At 37.7% G+C, this 25,817-nt stretch overlaps 1 protein-coding gene across 1 annotated transcript in view; it reads right to left on the bottom strand.

Moving 5' to 3' along the window:
* Positions 1 to 25,817, bottom strand: part of LOC107679509 (kin of IRRE-like protein 3) — a 126,110-nt gene that overhangs the window by 31,412 nt on the left and 68,881 nt on the right. Inside the window, exons 4-6 of the mRNA XM_016475076.1 lie at positions 16,806 to 16,963; positions 12,708 to 12,858; positions 4,699 to 4,804 (exon numbers count right to left, since the gene is read on the bottom strand). Coding sequence (XP_016330562.1) covers positions 4,699 to 4,804; positions 12,708 to 12,858; positions 16,806 to 16,963 — 415 coding nt within the window. The remainder of the gene's footprint in view (positions 1 to 4,698; positions 4,805 to 12,707; positions 12,859 to 16,805; positions 16,964 to 25,817) is intronic.

Here is a 25,817-nt window from a genome sequence, read left to right as displayed (position 1 = left end):
CTTCAATACCATGACTGAGGTGCCCTTGAGCAAGGCACCGAACCCCCAACTGCTCCCCGGGCACCGCAGCAAAAAGTGGCTGCCCACTGCTCCGGGTGTGTGTGTTCACGGTGTGTGTGTATTCACTGCTGTGTGTGTGCACTTTGGATGGGTTAAATGCAGAGCACTAATTCCGAGTATGGGTCACCATACTTGGCCACATGTCACGTCACTTTCACTTTCACTTTCACTTTCAAACTTTCTTCTCCACAGAGTTTCCTCTGGGTTCCTTTGGGGACGGCAGCCTCCATGTGAACTCAAACAAATAAGAGAGATCCACACACAGGACAGAGCTGATGGCTTCACATGTCAAACTCAGGAGGAAACAGTCTGACCATCTTAAAATATGGCAAGAAACAAAAAGAGGCCAAGAGAAATTTTCTATTCGCAGAGACGGACAGATATCCTTTTCATTCAAATGTATGGGATTTGTAAATGTGTAGCTAATCCAGTGGCAATTGATTAACCATCAAAAGCGTCTAAAATTAAGAGATTACTCTGGATCACAGCAGGTCTCATCACGGATTCAAATGAATGCCGGAAAAGGGCATATTACATCCTGTTAAGAAAATTCAATTTCATCAATTGCAATGGTGCCAATAGTCAGCGTAAGTTGTTTATGAAATTATTTTAATCCTGTATTTGGTGCTAAAATAGGAAAAGTGCTGTGAACAATTTCCATGGATCTTTGACATTTAAGTGATTAACTGTCTTACTTTAATTTAATAAAGACGCAGAGCAGTTTGAGAAATTACAGCGTCCTCCCGCCAGGGAGACACTTTCTTTGGCTCAGACGAGGGCTGAATCTTGACATATTCAAAGATAAAAACATTGTGTTCTACGCAGAGCTGTGACAACTTTATCTCGGAAAGGGACATGAGAATAAAACAGTAAAGTAACCACAAATAAAACATCAGAAAAAGATGTCCAAACCTCAGCCTGAAAGACAAACTGTGCTCTCAAAGCTTCACAATACACAGATCAAATTCATGTGTTTGCTGCTTTCTTTACATAATTCAACAGCAATAGTATATACACAAACCCTAGAATAAAAAAAAAAATCCTCTGAAGGTGTAAGCCGATACAACACCAATGGAAAAGAAATTGTTTGTTTTTTTAAGATGCTGCAGGAGGGCTGTCTGTGATCGGCCACATTTCGAATTAAAACACTGGGTGGTACAAACCGTCTCCACCAAAACAAGCAATCAGCCACGTGGATGCTGATGCCCACCGATGCCAAGCTGCAAAGCCACATGTTCACATCAAATGTTCGACACGCCCAACAGAGCGTCTACCATTAGACACTTCAGAGGTGACAAATGAGGATAAGACAAGACAAATCGCCAACGCCAGAACAAAGCCGCCAACACCAGCGCTGACAGAAAGCCCCTGGAGGGACACAAAGGACATACTTTATTCACATGCAGAAAAGCGACGTGTCTGATTCCATCCATTCACGCCCCACTTTTCCACTCTGAGAACAATCGGAGCCAGAATTAAAAGACACGCTCTGTCTTGCTCTTTTCTATAGCAAGGTTGTGGCTACATTTTTGAGCACAGTGGCTTTTATTTAACTCTTTATGACAGCTTCACATTTCAAGGTGTTATTTTGGTGGAGAGAGGTCTAAGTTTAGGATAAACAAAAGGCAACATCCTTTGAAAAAAAAAAAAGCATAAATCTTTATGCGATTTCACAGTCACTGTGAATTTCACACGCACTGCTTCACATACATATACACTGCCTCACCAGGACAATGCAGTGCTTTCTCTACTGAGTCCAGCTTACTGGCATCATAAATGGCAGTTACTGTACTCTCAGCAATTTTATATATGTAGTGATGCTTAAGCAATATATGAACAAGATTGCTATTTCGATATTCAGACAAGCCACACAATTTATTACAAAGGTTCTATAAACAAAAAGCTAATTAAATTTACATTATTTACAAATTGTTCATTACTTTTTCTATTTTTGCTCCGTAAATGAAACTAATTCCATTCAAAGCCACAACAGAACTAACCGCTGTGACCAACACACTGTTTTGAACACATTTGAGTGAATGATTCAACGACTCATTCACTTGTTTCGTTCCTGGATGAATCAGTGTTTGGAAGAATCATTTGAGTAAATGATTCAACCACTAACTTATAAAGATGTTTCATTCCTGAATGAATCAGTATTTGAATGAATCGTATTGATGAATGATTGAATGACTCAGTGATGATCAATTATTGCCACCTACTGGCATAACAACACTTCATTTATTTATTTTAGAATTTTGTGTTAATACTTTGTAAAATAAGTGTTTATTTAATGCCAAGATATTTATATCCATATCATTTGCTATATTTAATTTATTTTATAAAGTGGGATTCAAAAGTCTGAATCTACACTGAAGATGTGTGATTCAAAACACTGAATTTAAATGTGGAAAAAAGTTGTGGCTTACATATTTCAAATATTATTCTGCACTATTTGTAGGTCACCAATCAAATCAGGAAATGCATGACACTGATCCTTTTTTTTTACATAATTTATGTATTTTATTTAAAAAATTGAGTTTTTTATTGAAATACAAAATGGTCACAAATCATGCTTGAGAACATGATCATCAGGTTCTAGACCAAGATTCTGAAGTTCAAAAGTGCTGTTGTCATTAAAGCAAAAGGAGAATGCAATGCTAAGTCATTCAAGTAGGAGAAATTCATGTCCATTCTGTTCACTCAAATTTGGAATGAAAAAATAAGTAAAAATGCTACTATTGTAGCCCACTGTATCGGCATCAGCCATTGAAAAATCCATAGGAGTCGATCACTAGTGGAGCTGTGAGATCAAATTTCATTAGACATAAAAACTGCTCTGCGAAATTATGAAAAGCCATGAATGAAAAATACTCAGGGTCTTAAATGGCCATTATGGCCGCTGAACATAAATTATTTCTGCTAATTAATTTACATCTTCACTAATCTCATTTCAAATGCCACAGGAGAACAGTGATGGGTTTTATTTCTGCGAGTGGCTGGACCGGACGCCTCCAATAAGAAATGTTACATTTTGTCTTACAAAAAAACAAAACAAAACAAAGTTAAATTAATTTCCATATGTATGCAAACAAAATGAACATGAATAAAATATTGGCTAGTGAAAATAATCCTTCCTCTTTCTAGTGAGGCAGCTCTAATCCTCTCAGAGGAACGGTGTAATGCCCACAGGAAATCTCCCGCAATCAGTAATGACTTTCTTCGTAATTAGTTGGGCTTCTGTGTTCCTGCAGTGTGAATTCAAATGCTGTGTTTCTCCAAGAAGCCAGTCTCCATGTGGAGAGCTTCCTCGCACTTGATGGATGATTTCATGACATTACACTTGGCCGAGGGTTCGGTCTGTGGCACAGCACACATCTGAATCCTGCTGCAGTGGGTCAAGTGACAGGAGACACACAGTGTCCTCTAAGCTTTGGAGATTCTTTGTCCAGCTGGCTGAGGGCACAGGCACAAGAGTCTTGTGTGGTTTGTGCTGGTCTGTGCTTCTTTAGACCTCTCTGGCATGAATAATGTATGGAACTCTGATGGGGCGGCAGGTGAGATAATCTCTCGCTCTACGCTGATTAAAAAGATGTTATGTGTGACACTGTCTCTCTCTATATAATGAAGACTTTCCAGTGAAATCACAAAACAAAATGTAAACAAACATGTTCCTGACCAGCAGGTTACGTCTGATACAGTAGCGGTTTTCAGGATGAAATGATCAAAAACAATTGAGCATTTGAATGATTCCTTTTATAGTTACATAACTTTATTAACAAAGTTAATTTAGTTTTTACTTTGGAGCCAGTAATTTGATTTAATTTTTTTTTTATGTTTGGAAGAAGTCTGTTATCAAGTAAAATGGTAAAATTGTAAAATATTACTACATTTAAAATAACTGTTTTATATTTTAAAATGTATTTATTCCTGTAACAAAGCTGAATTTTCAGCATCATTACTCCAGTCTTCAGTGTCACATGATCCTTCAGAAATCATTCTGATATGCTGCTTTGCTGCTCAAGAAACATTTCTTACTGTTATCAATGTTAAAAACGGATGTGCTACTCTATATTTTCATGGAAACCATAATAGATTTTTACATGATTCTTTGATGAATAGAAAGTTCAAATGAACATCTATTTAAAAGAGAAATATTTTGTAACATTATGCATGTTTTCACTGTCACTTTGAATAAAAAAAATACAAATAAAATAAAAAATAAAAAAACGTACCGACCCCAAACCTTTGAACAGTAGTGCAAATATGTATCAAAACATATGCATTCATTTCTGGATCACAATTTAATTATTATTCATAAGCTAAGCTTTCGCCACATTGTGATGCCACAAAAAGAAAAAAAAATTGAAATGACTAAATTTGCATATGAGTTTTGGGTTGTTTTAGAGCACAAGCTCTCAATATGTCACATTGTGCCTCAGTTGCTATTTCCATACGATCACCTGTTGCAAAAACACATTAATTTATCATGCTGCTTTGCATGCATACGTGATGAACATGTGTTCGCATGTGAAATTCATGTGGTTTTTCCATGAAGGCATCAGGAGAGTGAAAGAATGAGATACTGAGAAAGAAAACCAGTTTCTGGTCTACGTGTGTGTGAGTGTGAGCTCTCACCTGTAATGAGTGACAGGGGGATTCGCTTTAGCGGCACAGTTGAACTTAACCAGGTTGCCTTCCAGAACAGGCTGCGGTTCCACAGAGAGGTTCACCAGTGGGAAATCTGGAGGAGCAGAGTGGGCCGGTCAACTTCATCTTTCCCACAAAACACTCATTAATAAACACTCGTCAGAAAGATTAATTGCGGATTAAAGAACAAACTAAAAATACTCTAAAAAGTGGGAACGGCTTGATTATTCTTTTTCTCTGTAATGGGAGCTACTTTGCATGAAGATTAATTGGTGCTGTAACTTGCCTTCTAATTGCTGAATTAGAATTTAAACAACTTTTAAAATGAGCATGATTAAAGAGAGTTTTCGGCGAAATGAACAAATAGATTAATTACACGAATTAAACAAACAGCGGCCAAATTCACATTAAGCAAAAGCGATATTTACCCCAGACTTTTTGTTGAGCCATTTCATACAACAATTACATTTTATTTAGTTGAGTTTAATGCGGTGCTGGAATTCTTGTTAAAAAAACTGACAGTTTCAATTAAAACAAAAGAAAGTTTGAAATATGCAGGAAATTTATAGGTTGGATCAAGGCTATCCCACTTTGCTAGAGTTTGCTTCTGTTCACTCCTTCCCAATTATACACACCCAAACCCAAACAGACAGACAGGACTGACAGCAGATAGACAGGAAGTGACAGAGGACAGACAGGTGCTGACACTCTCGAGGCTGAAGGAACTGTCTGTGAAAGCATGATTGTGCCGTGTGTTTGTTTGGACACAGGGCATGTTGGACATTAACTAGGCCAGTGGTAGAAACATCAGCGACATACCGACAAATCACAGCGATTCCAGACAGCAGTGGTTCCTCCTGCTGTTTTTCTCCCCAAAATCCTGAAACTTTAATATGAGAAAAGCTTCTGCAATCTGCCCCAGTCCTGTCAAAGCGCAGTGGACAGATCTGTCACCTCCCACAGGTCTGAATGTGATTAGAGGCCTCTGGAAAGCCCAGACACAGCACTGGGTCTGATTTCTCATTAGCATTCTGCTCCCGTCACTCGCCCAATGTATTTGTACCTGGGACAGATGTTTCATTCATAATGCCTTATGGCACGGGACTAGTCATTTAAAACTAACCTGCAGCTTTTTCTGCAAAACACTGAAAAGGCAAAACAGCACATTCGAACATATTAGAGAAACAATAACAGCAATACAGCATGAGTGGTTAGCAAATAAGAAATGGACTACTTGCACAACTTCTTCCACGTTCTACTTATTACGACTCAGACGTTTCTGTTCAGTGCACCATGTAAGTTAGTCATGAGTATGCAGATTATTACTATTAAGGGCTGTCAGTTGATTAAACCGATGAATCATGTTCTCTGCTTTAACATGAATTACCTTGAACCGGCTGAAATGTTAAATAATGTGTGGATTCTGAAAAATAAATAAATTTATTTCCCCCTTAACCTCCAGAAGTCCAGTGTGCATCTTCTAATTAAGTGTTTTTTCACGTACTGGTCACTGTAAAAATATATATTTTTATTAGTAATTTCTGTGTGAAATGTTTTCCACATCTTTTTTTTTTCAGTGTACCTTTTGAGTGTCCATTTATAAATTAATTTTACTGATAAACAAGTTTTTGGAGTCTTTAGTAGTTTCTGATTTTTAGTAAAAAAAAAAAAAGCATATAATGCTATTCTAGGGAATTGTGTGCTTCTAATTTTATACCAATAGTTTGAACAGGACCATTTTCTATTCTAACACAACAATGCCTCTGTGTATAAGGTAAGGTTAAAAAAAAAAAAAAGATTGATTCAGTCAGTGTGGAAGAACTTGACTGGCCTGCAGAAAGCCAAGTCCTAATCCCAGCTGAACACCTCTGGTGTGACTTTAAATGCAGACCTTGAGCCAAAAACTCATCACCAAACACCAATGACTTGTGACATATGGACAAATGTATTGGGACACCCCTTTCTTTAGAACAGAAAAAGGCACTTCCAAAACTGTGGCATCAAAGATGGAAACATAATTCATGTATGTAAAAATTGTATTTCCATCTTTGTTGCCACAGTTTTGGAAGTGTCTAAAATGATTATACGCATATGTACAAGTCATTGGTGTTTGGCGATGAGTTTTTTTTTAGTTTTATTGAGTTTTCCCAATACTTTGGGCAATATAGTGTATGTTTGGTGCGGTAGGGGGCCCAACCTCATATTCTTTCATAGGGCCCAAAATTGCTAGCGGCGCCCCTGCCAGCAAGTGTATGATCTTGTTCAGATTTTAAAAGCTGTGTAGTATATTCCAGTCTTTACCATATAAATTAAGAATTCTGGCATAAACATGTAGTGAAACATTTTAGTCAATGACTAAATCTAACAAGCTGCGATATTTGAAAAAGAAACTACATCACGAGGCTCAGTGCAATTAGTTCACATGAGTTTCTACGAGAACATACCAGGTCCTCAGATGGTACAGAATCAATATTGAATTGTGGTAATTCATTTTAAATGAAGTTTGCGCTGGACTGTGGAATCACTGGGATTTAGGGAGGTGTCTAGGTTTGTATAAATCTGAAAAAGAATTGCGTGCAAATATGCATCCAAAATCTCCATGTCCTCTAAAGGCAGAGGTATGCATCTATTTTGGATGGAGGACTCAAGGGGGATGCGAGTGAGTGTTTTCTTGAGCTTGAAATAGCACCTCTTGTCAGTTTCCTTTGTGTGGAGTGAATGGGTTCACCCGACAGGAGCTCAAGAGAGGCCTCCAGACGCAGTTCCATGTGCACATGTGGTCGTTAATTATTCCTAACAAACAGCATTGTTTCAAACCTACTCTTATTTACAAGGCAATTACTTAGAGAAGCGGAGAGCCGCTGTCCTGGGTGCTAATTCTTAAACGAACTGGTACGCCGAGGCCCACGAGCTAACGGTGCGAAAGATCTTCACGCCACGTTTGAGCAAAGGGTCAGACGGCATTATCGGCGGCACTTGCTGTGAAGAATATTAGCCGCCTTTACGATAAAGCCAAATCTCTTTTGAGTCATAAGAGGGAGGAAAACCGAAATGGGATAAAGTGAGGTGTGGATGCGGATTGATGTGGGCTGTGAGCTTTGAGAACGCTTTTATGAAATATGAAACGTGTTGTTTAATGGGGAAGTTTTAATTACTGAATGTGGTTGAGAGGCACTGATGACCTTTAAAGAGGGAACATGTGAATGGAAGAAGGAGAGTGCTGGAGATGTGAAAGTCAACACGTTGCAGATTAATTTGTTTATCTAGACTATGGAAATTGGTTGAGTCCAGAGACCCTTATCAAAATGGTGTTGTGAGGAGAGGAACCACCAAGAAACTTCTCAAAATTTCCATTATTCACCATCATCAAGTCATTTTTTTTTTTTTGAATGTTCGCTTCCATGAAAATAATCCATGGAATCTAGAATAGAAGTCTCGAAGGGTGTCAGACTCATTACGATACAAACCCTTAACTCTGACACACTGGAAGACCATCTGCTCAAGGCCAAACTGATTAAAGAAAAGCACAGAGAAAGAAATGGTTTCCCTGCTGAACAGACTGGCTAAAACCACTCTGAATGTACAAAATGGACCTGGTTGGTTTATTCTGGTTTGATGCTGGTACAGCTGGCTTCATGAAGATTTAGTCCACCTAAAACCTGAGAGCATTTCTGGTACCTGAAAGAACTTTTAGCTTTCAGTGAATGATTAGAAATTCCACAAAATTACTAAATTATGTACACTGTCTGAACTCCATCATATTACTACCATGAATGTGTTAAATTACATGTCTCAATTGACATTTTATAAAATATAACTGAATCTAAATTACACATTTATCACTCTTAATTTCTTTGGTCATTTTTTAGTTAGCTTCCATTTTTGCCTTGTGTTAGGCCAGTTAAACAGGCCAGTGCTTTCACAGCCAAGAGCTTATATATGAGTAGAAGCAAATGTTTTCTGTCTGGTATGAAGAGAAGGGCCAGAGTATAGCAGAAATGTGAAAAGCAACACGCTTATTTAGGTCACCAGTGACTCATGTACCCACAGATCAGCGCTGTTTATTAGCGGTACACTTTAGGTGGAACGCAAAAACTTCAGACGAAATGAAATCTAAACATTCTCCCATTCCGCTGATGAACTCTTGCAACTCTTTCATGTTGCTGTATTAGATCAGGCCAGTGCAATTTATATCTGTTGTTGTGCAATTACCTACAGAGAAGGATAAATGGAAAAAACAGCATGCGAGATTTAATGAAAGTGTTTTCAGTAAATAATCTCTGTGAACAGTGGAAAACATCTTTTGCCAGCTCTTCAAACTCTGCCACAAAACACATTTCCTTCATGGCACCTCACTCAACAGCTGTCTTTTATAAATATTGATGACATGAAGCATCAGGAAAGTACCCCTGGCACCGGTTGGAGCTCCCCATGGGCCGCCTTGGCCCAAAGGTTCTAGCACCTCTCTGCTCTCAGTCATCACTTATTTACCCAGCACATGTTCTTCCAGTGCGTGGCCTACAGCGGGGTCTCCACTTCACTGAATTGCTTCCTCGTGTTAGACCTGCCACATCTCAAACGCCAGAGCGCACAGGCTCAGGTTAGATATGGCATAAATGATTCCAATAAAGATGGCTAAAGGGAAGTTCGAGCCCTATGAATTGTGAGCTAAATGAATCTTGGCAGCAACAGTTAGCTTATTTGTGGCAATTTCACTGACTTTGACATTAGGGTTGGGCAATGAAACATCGTGATGGACGATGACATCAGGGGGCGGGGTTAGGGGGTGTGCCCAAAGCGTGAATCCGTATGCAGAAAGGCACGGAAAACAAATAACGCGTTCTACGGAGTCACTAAAGGGACATGGTTAGCCATTTGCTAGCGGTTAGGGCTGGGTATCATTCAAAATTTTTCGATATCGATACCGATACCTTGACTTCGATACCGGTTCCTGAACGATACTTTTTTCGATACCAATTTTATGAAATCAATTTTAACACGATTACATTATCTAAAAAAAAAAACCTTTGGTTTTATTTTTCAGCTTGTTGATGTTTATACAAACTCAAAGACTCATCTCCTGAGCCACTGCATTCACACAGCATAACATAACTGGAAGAGAATGGCACCGGAAGTCTTGCACATTCAAGTTACAAAGGGCAGTGCTCACTCTTACATTAAAATTAAGGTGGATAGACTTTCTTTTAAATAAGCATGACTTAACTACCAAGTAAGTCCTTGGAAAGGATAACAATAAATTCAATTATTTGTCCTGTGTTTTATTAAACCAACCTGCATCTAGGGCTGGGCGATAAGATCGCGATAAAATTAGATAAATATGATAAGCTCTAGGGTTGGGCGATGTCTACCAAATTGGCATCGGAAGATGTCTACAGTGAAACATCGTGATGGACGATGACATCGGGGGGCGGGGTTAGGGGGTGTGCCCGAAGCGTGAATCCGTATGCAGAAAGGCACGGAAAACAAATAACGCGTTCTACGGAGTCACTAAAGGGACATGGTTAGCCATTTGCTAGCGGTTAGGGCTGGGTATCATTCAAAATTTTTCGATATCGATACCGATACCTTGACTTCGATACCGGTTCCTGAACGATACTTTTTTCGATACTAATTTTATGAAATCAATTTTAACAAGATTACATTATCTAAAAAAAAAAACTGGTTTTATTTTTCAGCTTGTTGATGTTTATTCAATCTCAAAGACTCGTCTCCTGAGCCACTGCACAAAGGAACAAAATGTAACCCAACACAATAAATCAGTGCAAATAGTTTTAATAAAGCTCAAATAGTCTTCAGTTTACACATCTGGTAGGCTACATTTACACTAGTGCGTGTTCCTTTTAAAACGCATATCTCAGACAGAATCATGATTTCTATTCATTTTCCTCTGATTTACTGATGAGCATTAGCAGCTTCCAGCGCTGTCTGCCTGTGTTCTCTCTTCCATGATCGCTGCTCTGACTCAGAGTCAGAGGTAATAACATATTTAATTTCAGTAACATTACATGGCCAAAACACACATTAGACGGCTATCAGAAGATCACGATGCCGGCTCAACATTGTGATGTCTGTCAGTCATCGGCGATGGACGATGGCATCGTCTATCGGCCCAACCCTATTTGACACACACTACCGGTCAAAAGTGTTGAATAATTAAGATTTTATAATGTTTTTAAAAGATGTTTCTTATGCTTTAGGCTGAATTTATTTAAATTCAGTAGAAACTGTAATATTGAGAAATATTACAATTTAAAATAACTTTGAATACGTTTTTAAAATATAATTCAGCAAAGCTGAATTTTCAGCAGACATTGTCACATGAACATGTCACATATGAATAAGAAATCATTCTAATATGCTGATTTGGTGTTCAATTGTTAATAATTTGTCTTATTATTATAAATGTTGACAAGAGTTTTTGCTGAAAGTTTATGCTTTGATGAATAAAGTTCAATAGAACAACATTTCTTTGAAGCAAAAATATTTTGTAATATTATAAATGTCTTTACTGACACTTCTGATCTATTTAATTCATCCTTGCTTAATTAAATCATTATTTTTTTCATACTTACCCAAAACGTTTGAATGGTAGTATATCATTGTTTTCACAAAAATAATAAGCAACAAAAACAGTTTTCAACACCGTTAATAAGAAGAAATGTTTTTTGAGCAGCAAATCCACATATCAGAATGATTTCTGAAGGATCATGTGGCACTGAAGACTGGAGTAATGATGCTGAAAATTCAGCTTTGCCATCATCGGTATAAATCAAATTTTAATATATATTAAAATAGAAAATTATTATTTTAAATTGTAACAATATTTCAAAATATTACTGTTTCTACTGTATTTTTTAAAAATAAAATATATGAAGCCTTGGTGAACATAAGAGACAAAACATTAATATTATTAATATTAATTTATTACAAAAATATTAATTATTCCAAACTTTTGACAGGTAGTGTAGGAGAGCAAATATAATCTGAAACCGGGCTGGTTTGACGTTCTCCAAACATGATTAATTAAACAAAGTATTTCATTGGCCCTTACAGTGGCGACGTCGTCAAAACTGACCAATCAGGAGTGCCTGTGCAATACAGGGAGGAAAGAAGCTTACAGTAAAACTCTTCTATTGTTTTGCATGACAAAACGATTTGGGCCAAGTCTGGAGGAGCAAAAAAAACACAAACGTTTTCCGTTTCACGCTTTCAATTCAAAATTTGAGCTCCATTGTGCTGAGGTGCATTCCGTCTGGGCAATAAAACAGACTTTACGGGCGTGAAGAAAGGAGATGTCAAAACTTGTGGATCTTTCAATATGATATATTTTCTGCTTTATTAGTCAGACTTTCAACACTTGAGAGAGCTGAAAGAACGCCTTTGTTCCCTATGCATACATTGTCAGAAATATTTCATCAAAAGCTAATCTTCGCGCTGAATTAGTTCAGGCCTTTCATTTTAGCGCTTTCAGATACACTTTTGACAGCGAAGCTTATGACTGCTATAAATAAAAATAAACGAAACGCCTGTATACAGAAGAAGGATCTGGTCGTGTTCAATTCTTCTGACATTTAAAATCTAACAATTAGCACTTATGTCTACAATAACCAGCTTAAATCTTAGAAACGTCCCTGTATGGTGCGTACAGGGAAATTGTCACTTCCACAATTGCTTCTCCAAGACAAAAAACAAAGAAAAACAAAAATTGTGTCAAGCCTTGTGTGTCTGTGGAGCGAAGTACGACATGTGCTCAGACATCAGATCGCATGCATACACAACGGATGTTTGGATAAAGAAAATAGGACAGCACATAGCGGATTTTCACATGTGAATAATTTATCCACACAGACAGGAAAACACAAGAAATGCTCAGAACAGAATGCAGGTCTCAGGATTTGGAAGAGGAAAGTGAGCTTGAGAGTGTCTGCCGCTAAATGTGTTTGAACAGAAGCTCAGTCGGTGGAAGATTCACTCACGTTGGATGTCGATGGTGACTGTGGCCTCCTTGCCATTGGGTGCCGCTTTGTTGGAAGCGCGGCAGGTGATCTGTTGGCCGCTCTCGATGTTCGAGGCAGAGATGTGGAGCGTGCTGACCGTGCTTTCCCTTCTGCCATCTCGCAACAGTGTCTGCGTGAAAACACAACCATCATAAGCGTTAAAGTGTCATTGGGCCGCATTTTACAGATGATCAATGATATTCACAGAAAACAAAAAGTATAAAAAACAAGCTAAACAATTCAAGATGGTCTATCTTTGGGCTTCCTCTTGAGTGTAGGTCAAAAACAGATTGCAGACTCGCAATCAGCTCCTCTCTGTTGGAAGTCTCAGAACAAACCATCAACCCAACAACCCTTGAATCTCGAGTACCAAATGAATATGAAATGTTTGCTCTGTTATTAGACTAGCTCTGTGTTGAAATCTGTATTGAGGCATCTTTCACTGGAAGTTACACACTTCATATGTCAGTCACAAAGCAGCTTATTCACGGCGATATTACTTGCACTTCTGCGCTCTGGTATTCAAGCTATTGTAGAGAACCGTGTTTATTGAGGAAAGATTATTAAAAAATTGGTACAGATATTTGAAGGATATTGACTTCATCTAAAACACCCATCAGCTTCGCAGCTATAACAGATTCTCTCGCAGAATTAATCAAATAACGCAATAAAGAGTGTTCAGAGTGGAGCTCGATTCCTGGAGAAAAATGAAAAATTCAAATCTCTTGTGCTTTTATCATCTGACATTTTTCTAAAAGGTAATTGTGTTATGATGAGGCTCTCCAGTCATTAGACATTCAGTTATAAATTAAAGTTTTAAGCACAAAATTAAGTTAAACTTTTTAAGGATTTTTCACAGATTTTTGAGAGATGAGACAGAGCATTCCCACACTTTTACCTGCCACTCGGTGTGAAAACAACAACATTTCCACTTTGAAACAGATCAGAGATGATCGCTTCAGTGTTCTTTATACTTTCTTTACATTTCAACTGCTGTTCATTTTCATCAGTATTATAAAATGACATCAACCACCTGTCCTCAGACAATAAATCGATGTTCATGTAGATCAAAATATATATTAAAATATAAATAAATACATAAATATGAGACCATTTCCAATTGTGATAATAATAAAATGCTTCTTGAACACCAAATTAGCATATTTAAATGATTTCTGAAGGATCACGTGACACTGAAAATTGGAAAATTCAGTTTTGTCACCACAGGAATAAATTACATTTTAAAATACATTAAAACAGAAAATATTTCTTTTTAATTGTAATAATATTTCACAATGTTACTCATTTTGCTGGACTTTTTCCAAATATATTTTTAAAAATGTTTGAACAGGACTGTAAATAAATAAATAAATACATACATACATACATACATATGTACATACATACATAAATCAATCAATCAATCAAGGGAATTTTAGATGATTTCCACTTATTTGATGTACATCCAATAGCAACACTAAAATAATAACACAGCTAATGCACACACATCAGATGAGTGTGTGATTAAATGCATTATGGTTATTTTGTCAGCGCTGTTGATTTTCTGTCTGACTGCGGTGACAATTCAATAGATGAAGCTGAAAATCAGTGTGAAACCATCCTGTGATCTTAATTCATCCTTAATCGTGTTGACACACTGAGTTTACTGTGAAAACGGAAGAAGCAGGAGGTTGAACCAGCACCTCTGAACATGTTTAACAGATTAATCCAAAGTAATTCCTCTGTACATTTTTCAATTTTTTTTTCGTTCAGTCCTGCAGGCTGTTTTGTCCCAGCACTCAAAAATCAGCAGTTTATAAGACTCGTTTTCATTAAAACAACATCTAATATCCAGTTTACACTGGCATGACTTTTGAGACGTGAATAGCTTTGTTTTTATCCGTCTCATGGAGGCACTTGATTTCAGAAGGATTTAAAAGAGTCTCCCCAGTGTAGAACAGATTTGAAAGCAGTACTTCTGTTGAGGAAAAAAAAAAAAGAGTTAACCTGTCTAGCTTGCTTGTGTCTAAATTAGGTCTGGTTAATTAATAAAGGGACTCTCTCCAGTGGGTGCTGAGGGGTTCAGTTTACTCAAAATGAGCAGATTACGCTCTCCAATCATAGTACGAGCGGCCCTTTAAACACATTTCCTGCTCTCTCAATTTTCTCCCTAAAGCTGACAAACTGAGCAAATTGCTGAGGAACACTTTCATAATGGAGTGCTGGAATGTCTTTCCATTATGACATATTTAAAGCACTGCATTACAGCTTCACTTTGCCCCAAGGATTAAATTAAAAATTAGTCCTCACTTGTCATTAATTTGACAGAGCCGAGCGTTTCGAGGACACGCATTCAGGCGAAGTGCAGGATTTCATGAGAGACTCTTTTTTTGACATGTGAAAGAGGGGTAATATTGAAAATATCAACTGTAGGCAAAAAAATACTGTCAAACATACAGGCTGTGTCTCCAAACCCATGCATTTATTCACCTAGACAGCATTTTTGGGTGTCATAGAAGCGCTTGAATGTTCAAATTGAATTGTTTTTAGACAGCATTCTTGGGGAACGTATGTATGTTTAAACACTCAAATATGTATTCTTGGTCATATACACTCTTAAAAATAAAGGTGCTTCACGATGCCATAGAAGAACCTTTTTGTCTAAATGGTTCCATAAAGAACCTTTAACATCTGAAGAACCTTTCTGTTTCACAAAAGGTTCTTTGTGGCGAAATAAGATTCTTCAGATTACAAAAGGTAAGAAAGAGATGGTTCTTTAAAGAACCTTTAACTGAATGGTTCTCTGTGGAACCAAAAATGGTTCTTCTAGGGCATCGCTTGAAGAACCTTTTGAAGCACCTTTATTTTTAAGAGTGTAGGTACATTCAAGTCATGGTTCAATCATCATGTTTGAATGTCGAATTAATCGTGTTATTTTATGATAAAAAAACATTTAATACATCATTTTTGGGCATCATAGACTCGATCGTTCACTTTGAAATGAATATCCGGTACAGCATTTTTGGCCATTATATGAATGTTTAAACTAATTAAAAAAACAATTTCAGACATTTTGAGCATCAGATGCACAAGCTGAATCTCAAACATTCAAAACAACATTTTGGGCATGATAGATCATTCAATTTGAAATGAAACACTCAAGACGGTTTTTGTGAAATGTTTGAACTCACAAATCTTTTGATCATTTGATCATTCAATCTGAAATGAAACTGTTTTTGAGCATCAGTGCATGTTTGAATTAAATCAAAACTTTTGAGACAGCTTTTTTGGGCATCGCATGAACATTTTGAACTGAGCCCAAACATTTGAAGAAGCTTTTTGGGCATCATATGCACGTTTGAATTGATCAAAATGTTTCAGGCATCTTTTTGTGCATCACATGCACATTTGAACTGAATCAAAATGTCTGAGAAAGATTTTTTTTGGGTGTTACAGAAGTGTTCAAAATGGAACTTCCTCTTCAGGAACTCGAGCTGCATCGGAAAACGCTAGGGGAACGCCCTTCAGCGTGACCGGCTCTGAACCTCGTGTGTAATCAGACCAATAGATGGGCGAGACGTCACGGACGGGTGACGTAATGACCAGGAGGCTATAAAAGCACGCTGCGGTACTTCCCCCCCGGGGAGAGGGCGCGACGCTCCGCCTGTCTTTCTCCGAGGAGATTGATACGGAGGGCGTTGAAGAGCTCGCCAGTTGCACAAACTTACACACGAGGTTCAGAGCCGGTCACGCTGAAGGGCGTTCCCCTAGCGTTTTCCGACGCAGCGTCTCGTTCCTTCGAGCAACTATGGTTACATACGTAACCTGAGACGATTTGTTTATTCAATTTGAAACCAAACACTCAATACAGCATCTGAAATGTTCAAAACAGCATTTTTGGACATAATAGCTGGATGTGAACTTTCAATTTTACACTTTTTTGGGCATCATAGGTGCATTCAATTGAACACATTTATGATACCTAAAAATGATTTTTAGACTGGTCCCTGGTTCCATCACATTTCAGGATTGCATTCTGTTGTTACAATAACCGCCAGCAGTAGGGATCTGCCATACCTTGGTGTACGCGGCACCGTTCAGCACCTCTCCGTTACGGATCCAGATGATGGAGGCAGCTGGTTTGGCATTGTCAGCGTGGCAGGTAAGGTTTAGCGAGTCTCCTGCACGCAAGCTCACCACAGGTGCTCCGATTATCACAGGGTCATCAGGAGGAACTGGAAAAAAAGATCAGAGAGAAGTTTATCCTCATGTTTCACCAACAATGGCACATATAGAGAGAGGGAGAGAAATGGAAGGATGAGTTAAAAGCTGATTGCAGTTCTCTTTTTACACAGCTCTGATCAGCCTGCTTCTCACTCAGACTCAGGTAAATGATTGATTGGGCATTCAGCTCATTAGGGAGCATATCTGGGGCAAGTCTAAATCAAAGGCAACAAGCAGCTGCTACATCCTGAGCACTCCAGAGAGAGCACTGGAAAAAGAGAGAGGGCAGTAAGACGTGAGAAGAGGAGGGACTATTTGAAGATGCCAGCACGGGCCTACTGGGGGGGTGGTTGTTGTTGGGGGACGTCCCAGAGATGCTGACTTCATTAAGAGAGAAGCTGAGACCCCATTACTCATATCTTACTGATTAGACTTCTGCCAGCTTTTACTCTCGCCAAGATTTTTGGCCAATCAGACGGCACATACAAGTTTGAGCAACCGGCTACTTCAAGATGGCATGGTAACAGTGAAGTTTAGGATGCAAAGGGGACATTTTGACCATGTTTCTTCATGAAAAGAAAATCTCAGAAGGAGGACGCTGGATATCTTCTCTTCAGATCTCTCTGTGTAGCACATCAGACCATGGAGATTTGGCCCTCACGCTACGCGATGATCACAGAGTCCTGTGTGATTTGTTAGCTGGTGTTTCTTCCCTGGAACCAATCAAGTCTCCCTCCGGCTTGAAAAAAAAAAACATGATTCTCAGAACGAATGAATAGTTTTTCCCTTCTGTCTCTGTGTATAAAAGCCACAGCCACAGCCACATCTAGTTGTCAGATGGTTTGGAGAGAGAGAAAAATAGAGAGAGTGGGAGAGATTAGAGAAAGTGAGAGATAAAGAAGGAATGAGGAAAAATGAAAAGTTGAAAACTGATTCGGTCTGTCGTGATGGAAAAGTAAATCTGTTTAATTGTGCGCAGCCACACAGGCAGCTCAAATATTATAAATAGGTATCAAAATTATGTAAACAAAAATTATATACAGTACATAATATATATACATTTCTGTTTAAACTTCAGTAAGAATTTTTTTTAAATAATATAAATCTTTTATTCAGCAAGGATGCAATAAATTGACCAAACGTGACCAAAAGTAAAGACATTTATGATGTTACAAAAGATTTCTATTCATTAAAGAATCCTCAAAAAAATATTCATAGTTTCCACAAAAATATTAGCACAGCTGTTTTCAACATTATATAATAATAAATGTTTCTTGAGAACCAAATCAGCATATTAGAATGATTTCTGAAGGATCATGTGACATTGAAGACTGGAGTAATGATGCTTAAAATTCAGCTTTGCCATCACAGAAATATTTATTTCAAATAGAAAAGTTTTTAAATTGTAATAATTATTAAATTATAATAATACTTAACAATATTGCAGTTTTACAGTAGTGTATACAGACAGACAGACAGACAGACAGACGATAGATAGACAGACAGACAGACAGACAGACAGACAGACAGATAGATAGATAGATAGATAGATATAGATATGCAAATGAGTAACAGTCACAGTGTTTCTTGTTTTATACCACTAAAACAGTCATAGAAAACTGGAATGAGATCCCTTTGCTGGAAGAAAGAAATATTAAGACGATAGATAGACAGACAGACAGACAGACAGACAGATAGACAGACAGACAGACAGACAGATAGATAGATAGATATAGATATGCAAATGAGTAACAGTCACAGTGTTTCTTGTTTTATACCACTAAAACAGTCATAGAAAACTGGAATGAGATCCCTTTGCTGCATTTAAATTAGCGTCAGATAATTCAAAGTACTTCCATCCACTCAGAATCCACTCTCGTTTCCAGGAGCAATTAAAGTCAGTGTCATATTCCTTTCCCCATCTGGACATCAAAGCCATTCTTAACAGCTTGTTTTAACGCCTAAGTGCTTTGCCTGTTTAGAGCAAACTCATTCGTTTTTGTTTTCCAAGTGATACAAACATAGCTTACATCTGCATGCTGGGATTGTTTTCCGGGACTGATAGACCAGAGGCTAAGTGTATGCAAATGAGCACAACAGTTAAGTCAATCAGTCTGTCTGCTCAAGTTTCAGTTATTGATGGGGTTGAATTAGAGAGAAAGAGAGAAAGAAAGCTGGCACTACAGTCCAACATTCAAGTCCCAGAATTCCAGAAAGCTAAGTGCCAATATATTATGGTGTGAATTCACACACTGCCATTTCCAAGCAGTTTAGGATGGCATCCCGTGACTCTCCATGTGGCAAGGATCCCAGATGGTTCATGTTCTCCTTGCGAGTGCCAGAGACTGGCGTAACCATGTTAAACCTTCTTGTGACCGCCATGTTTGCAAATATGCCCTGGTGCGACGCTTCCAAGCTGGTGCCTTAATGCAGCCAATCATCTTCTTTGTGTTGAGCCGGGCAACACGATGGATTAATCATCCCACCGTAATTGCTGTTCAGAGTGGGGAGAAAATCTCACACAGAGCCTAACGAACAGCCAGGACTGAATTACTTCTGTCTCTGCCCTCTTGATACACTGGGCCCTTGAGACACCTCGAGTCATTCAGCATGTGGAAGGAGAAAAATGGAGCAATTTCATTTTGGAAACAAGAGAGAAGGGGCATTCTGGGAAATGTGACCTATTTTATAATGTACCTGGATTTGGTCTTACATCTGGAGATGTCTCTCTCTCCCTTTCTCTCGCAGGAATTGGTAGCACGGTGGATTAATCACTTTCATCCTGAGTTCAGTTATTGTACCACACAGCGGCACACAGCCTTTAGCAATTATCCCTCCTTTTTTGTTTTTATTTTTTTTTTCAGGTATATTAACTAAAAATACTCACGGAGGTTCGCGAGAAAAGCCCTTTAAACAGGAGCAGATGTGATCTTGTTACCAGGACACAAACATTTATTTGAATAAAACCATTTGAAGTGAAATATTCCTCTGTGTTGTTTGAAACCGTGGTCTTGTTGATCAGATAATGATGGTGTGGTGTTTCACTTTTTGAAAGTTCCTGCTGAAGGCCAGTTTGTTAACAAAGAGGGCAGTTAGTTTCAAATGAACTGCAGGAAATCCAATTAAAATCGGATAAACAAGGTGAAATAACATTTTAAAAAGTTTAAATGTTAACAAGGGCAGAGAACGTTAAATCCAGGACTATTTTTAACATAATTAGTTGAAACTGCATTTCATTAACTATTAACCAATCTTGAATTGCACGTTCAACAACATTATCATTGTAGTCTTATTGTCACTTTTGTGCAATAATGTTGACTAAACAGCACAATGGCCAAACGGCCTTGCGGCACTGAACTGATCTGTTTGTTGTGTAATAGAAATCATTGTCTTACATCCTCCCGTCAGCTTATCAATGTGAAAGCATCCAACTGACCTTGGGCCTGTTTTTCAATTGCGAACAGTTCGCTCTGTTCGAGGGAAACAGCCTCAAGTGAGACTTTTAAGATACACTGTTTTGTTTGTTCACAAACATCTGTAGAAGAAAAGTTCCCCAGGTCTCCGTAGATGCTGATCTGTTTCTTTTAATACTGAAAGATCTGGCCTATACATCAGATAATTGACTATCATTAAGATTTTCTTAATTTCAGTTAACACTAGTATTGTCATTTCACATTAATATGTCTTAATTATTATATAAAGACAGGCTGTCATGTATTGAAGTTAAATCTACTGAGGAGGCGAGGAATATTAAAAGTTCAATTACGCTTTAGGTTCAGCATGTTTGTTCTTTGGTTATGACATGAATAGTGAGTATAAATAAAAAATCAGATGTCAGCTTGATGAGCTTTAACTACAGGGTGCCGTTATTGACATAAGCGCTGAATTGAGAGTGAACGATTTATCCCACTCCTTCTGCTTGAGTTCCCTTAAAAGCTTCTCTGGGAGGGAAGGCATGTCACTGAGACATCTGATGCTCAGAAACAGTAGTGATCTTGGGGAACAAAAAAAAAAGCAGTGCAGCATGTACGGAGATGACACACATGGACAAGTGGCCCACACCAGAGAGCCCTTTGGCCTGAACAGGCCAGCAAACAGTAGCGCTCCCACTCCACGTGCCCTGTGGGAGCTCTACCTTACAGGAGGAGCCTGTCACGGTGCAGTTTTCTTTCCAGTTACTCTCTAGGATATGGCAATGTGATCTTAATTTCATTCAGATAGAATCTGAATTTGTATTCTGCAGTTGCATACATTTGGATAGACACTTAATTGTACAATATCAATGAATGAATGCTTATAAACATAAGTCCTTTTGAACATGTAGAATTTCAAAGATATAGTAAAGATGTCCATGTTTAATATTGTGTGTACAATCCAGACTTAAAATGCACTACCATTTAAAAGTTTGGGGTCAGTAAGTATTTTTTTTAAAAGAAATTAATATTTGTATTGAGCAAAGATGCATTAAATTGATCAGTAAAGTGACAGTAAAGACATTTATAACGTTACAAAATATTGGCATTTCAAATAAATGCTGTTCTTTTGAACTTTCTATTCATCCAAGAATCGTGAAGAACAAAATGTATTATCATTTAAATTTTAAACCACCCATTATGTAGCTCAATCAGTAGACCATGGCATTAGCAAGGCCAAGGTCATGGGTTCTCTTCCTGGGCAAAGCAAGAAATTATAAAATGTAAACCTTGAACGGAATGTAAGTCACTTTGGATAAAAGTATCTGCCAAATATGTAAATGTAAATGGACAATTTATTTACTCATCAAAGCCTATTGTGATTTACATTTAGCATTTTGCAAGTTAATTTTAGACACTGCATATCTCTGCTGAAGTTTTGCACCTATGTCACATTAGTGTGAATTTTTATTCTGCTGTGAAACAGAAGCATGATGTACCTGTCTGTGAATTCACATTTCTCCAAGATGCAGATGTTGCTGCATGCCTGCTGCCTATTCAACAAAGTGTGGCATTTGAAATGAGGACCAGCTGTCGCAAACTTCAATACATTTTTAAAAATTCATAACATTAACTGCACTTGCAGACTGAGGTGATAATTCTTGCATTTAAAACCAAGAAAACTATGTAGTGGGGAACAAAAATGGCATTTGGCTATTATTCAGGTTGAGACCTGTATCTGTGAACTCATCACAGCATTGTTTGCTTTCTCTGTTCCCAGTCTGGCTGCGATGTGCCTTTTTGCAGCCAACGATGGTGCTGACATTAACATGACTAGACGGGGAACGTATTTGGACAGGGCTGGGTGAGTTAGCTTGCTGCAAAAGGGTGAGAACTCCATAAAAAAAAGGGGGTGAAAAGACAACAGGACATATCTTCGCTACCTTTCCATTCTAGTTTTCTGAGAAACGGGTGATGACCCTGACCGGTGTCTTATCCACGACGAGGAGTATCTGAACAGCCTTGTAAGGTCTCTGTCTTGTGAAACAGGCCCCCATAAGCTGTGGATTCACCACGTGAATTATGAAACAGGAATATTACAGAAGGATCTAAAGATCTCCCCCTTATCAGCCATCATGAGGTATCTATACTAATCACCCCCAGCACATGACTCCAATATTCTGGGTCGACTTCCTGCCAGTCTTGTCGTCATCTACTCAGAGGAGTGATTAAAGATTAATCCAATTAGGAGACAACAAAGCTTTTTTGTATCAGGACTGAAAAGGTTCGTTCACAACATATAGAAACCACGATGTCTTGTGACCACCAATGAATAGAACTATTATATCCAAACAGGAAAAGGACAGTAATTTAATCACGTCGGAAATACAAAGATTCAAGTTGTTAAAATATACTAAGAATCACCGGCTCGCTGGACGACCCTTGATTTAAAGTGTAAACTATCAGATTTGAATTCAGTTTTGATCAGGTTGACTCAGAATTTTCAGATTCGAGTCCTTTCAAAACCTGAGCTAGAAATCGAATTAATGATTAATTCCCTTATAGAATTAACGACTTAAATTACAGTTAAGTCACTACAGCCTCTTTGCTTTGAAAGACTACAAGTAATTGCTGTCTCCTCTCATTAGGACTGATGTTTGTCTCCCTCTGGGACGGTTAACATGGCTTGTTCAACACGCTCTTAAGGCAGAGGATAACATCTCGTACAAAGCTTTAATCCACTAGCTTTTCCTAATACTAGACTGAGCAGTCCACTTTTAGACCTAATTAATGTGACGTGACTGCACAATTAGATTCAAAATGAGAATTTTGTGGCTTTTAGCCCATCAATACTACTGTTCAAAAGTTTTGTGTTGGTAATGTTTTTGAAAAAAGTCAGTAGCACTTTATTTTACAGTACGTGTACTTCCCTGGTACATACATGGCAAATATCTTGTACCTACAGGCAAATGAGTGGTAACACAAGGTACTTACCTGAAGTGTACATGGTAACAAATAAGAAACACGGCTGTACTTAACAGTCATACATGCAAGGTAATTATTTTGTACATACAGACAAGTGTGGGTACTTACAGGTAGTGCCCGTACATGGTAACTAATTAGATACTTTACTGTACTTACTAATTTAGATACATGGTAAATATGTAGTACTTACGGACAAGTGGGTACAAACAGGCACATCCTTACAGTATCCGTATATGGTAACTAATAAGACACATTACTGTACATCAGGGCTGTACGTTAACCTTTTTTGCACATAGCACTTGGCAGACATTTAGGCCAAAGTGGGCAAAGATAAAAATCCTTGTCATTATTTTATCTTTGTTAAGGACCCTTTTCATAAGACTGTGATGACGCGTTTTAACAGTCATCAAGCATCATAAATCCTCCAAAGTTTTTCAAATTTTCATTTTTTTTTTAAATGTATGTACATCTGTAACACTATATTTTGTATTATATTACCTTTGCATCAAATTACAAAAAAACTAATTAACGCTAATGCGAGGGTGTTTCTAATACTGTTTCTAGGAAAATGTATTCATCGCACAGACCAGTTTTTTCGTAGCACGTGCGACATACAGTATATGTACTGTACAGCCCTGCTTCCTTAGATTTTTCACTCTTTGTTATATTGCACAGGTAGTGTCAGTATATGGTAACTAATAAGACACATTACTATACTTACTAATGGTATATACATGGTAAAGTTTAACAAAGTTTGACGAACTGGTAATTCCTGTGTAATGTTTACGTAAAATGGTGCACTTTATTTTACAGTCCTATTTCCATATACTTACTATATACATACTGGTGTATGTACCTATTAGTTAATGTACATAATAAGTTATGCGGTACTCAAGTTGGGGGGAATAAACATGGACCAAGGTACTTATTGAGTAATTGATGGTATAGGTGTTATTAGTTACCATGTACGGGCACTACCTGTAAGTACCCACACTTGTCTGTATGTACAAAATAATTACCATGCATGTATGACTGTTAAGTATAGCCTTGTTTCTTATTTGTTACCATATACATACACTTCAGGTAAGTACCTTGTGTTACCACTCATTTGCCTGTAGGTACAAGATATTTGCCATGCATGTACCAGGGAAGTACACGTACTGTAAAATAAAGTGATAGGCTGTATTTATTTAAATTCAGTAAAAACCAGTAATATTGTGAAATATGAATACAAATGTAATTTTTATTTTACTACATTTTAAAATGTAATTTATTCCTTTGATCCTTACATGATCCCTCAGAAATCAATCTAATATGCTGATTTGCTGCTCAAGAAATATTTTTATCAATATCTTATTATCAATATTGAAAACATTTTTGTGGAATATGTTATATATTTTTTCAATATGAATAAAAAAGTTCAATATAAATAAAAAGTTAAAAAGAAAAGCATTTATTTAAAATACAAATCTTTTTAACATTATAAAAGTCTTTACTGTCACATTGGGTATATACTGTGTATATATATATATATATATATATACAGTATACACACACGCACACACACACACACACATACATATCTAGATCTATATATATATATATGAAGAGTTCATTTGTAAAAACCGATAAACGCCACTTCAAAAAAAATGAGCTGATTGTCGTGCATTATTCTCCACATATAGCGCGATCTGAACCCTAAACACGTTTTGTCACAAAAGCCGGTTTTGTCCACTGTCAAGGCATTGCAAGTTAACGTTTTACCTGTTGTTTGTGAACACAACCCGATAAGTCAGTTTTAGCAAATCGGGGCGCAGTATTCAGGTCAGGTGACAAGGCTGCTAGAAAACATGAAATGTGGAGTTATCTGCTTTTGCCAAAAAACGACTGTTGGAGTTATCTGCTTTTGCTATAAAACAACTTTTAATATGCAAAAAAAACATACTTCCAATAAACTTTAATTTTGTAAATTACCTGTATTTGTTTAAAACCATTCGAAACTATCGCCTTACTTTAGCCCGATTCACAATCGTCAGTTTATAATAATGTTTTCTAATTTGAGAGGTACGGGTAGGTTTTCGCTGGAAATTCGAGCATTCTGCTGCGTCATTACGTCACTTCTGTAAACATAAAGAAGTTGTTAGATTAAATCACCATTGGTAGTGCGATTTATTGTAATGCTTTTTTCCTCAGTTGGTCAGAACAAATGTGGCAGACTTGTCACTTACTTGTTCAGATGACAATATACGGTGAAAAAGCTTGAGTCATATATTCCAAGACATAGGCTAGAATCTGTGAGTGCAAAGTACAATATCCACACCGGTGCGGTGACTGACTGCCACAAATTCACCTCAAAACATTAGATTCATCCGCACTGGAGCCGTGCCGCCGGACAACCCACGCAAGGAAGATAATTCCGCACACAGCTGCAATTGCAGGTTTTCAAACAGAGATGGCGACAAAGAGG

The sequence above is a fragment of the Sinocyclocheilus anshuiensis genome, unplaced genomic scaffold (assembly GCF_001515605.1).
Source record: "Sinocyclocheilus anshuiensis isolate Anshui unplaced genomic scaffold, SAMN03320099.WGS_v1.1 scaffold2218, whole genome shotgun sequence".
NCBI classification, from domain to species: domain Eukaryota; kingdom Metazoa; phylum Chordata; class Actinopteri; order Cypriniformes; family Cyprinidae; genus Sinocyclocheilus; species Sinocyclocheilus anshuiensis.
The sequence above is the reverse complement of the archived record's forward strand: the minus strand, read 5'-3'. Positions and strand labels throughout refer to the sequence as shown.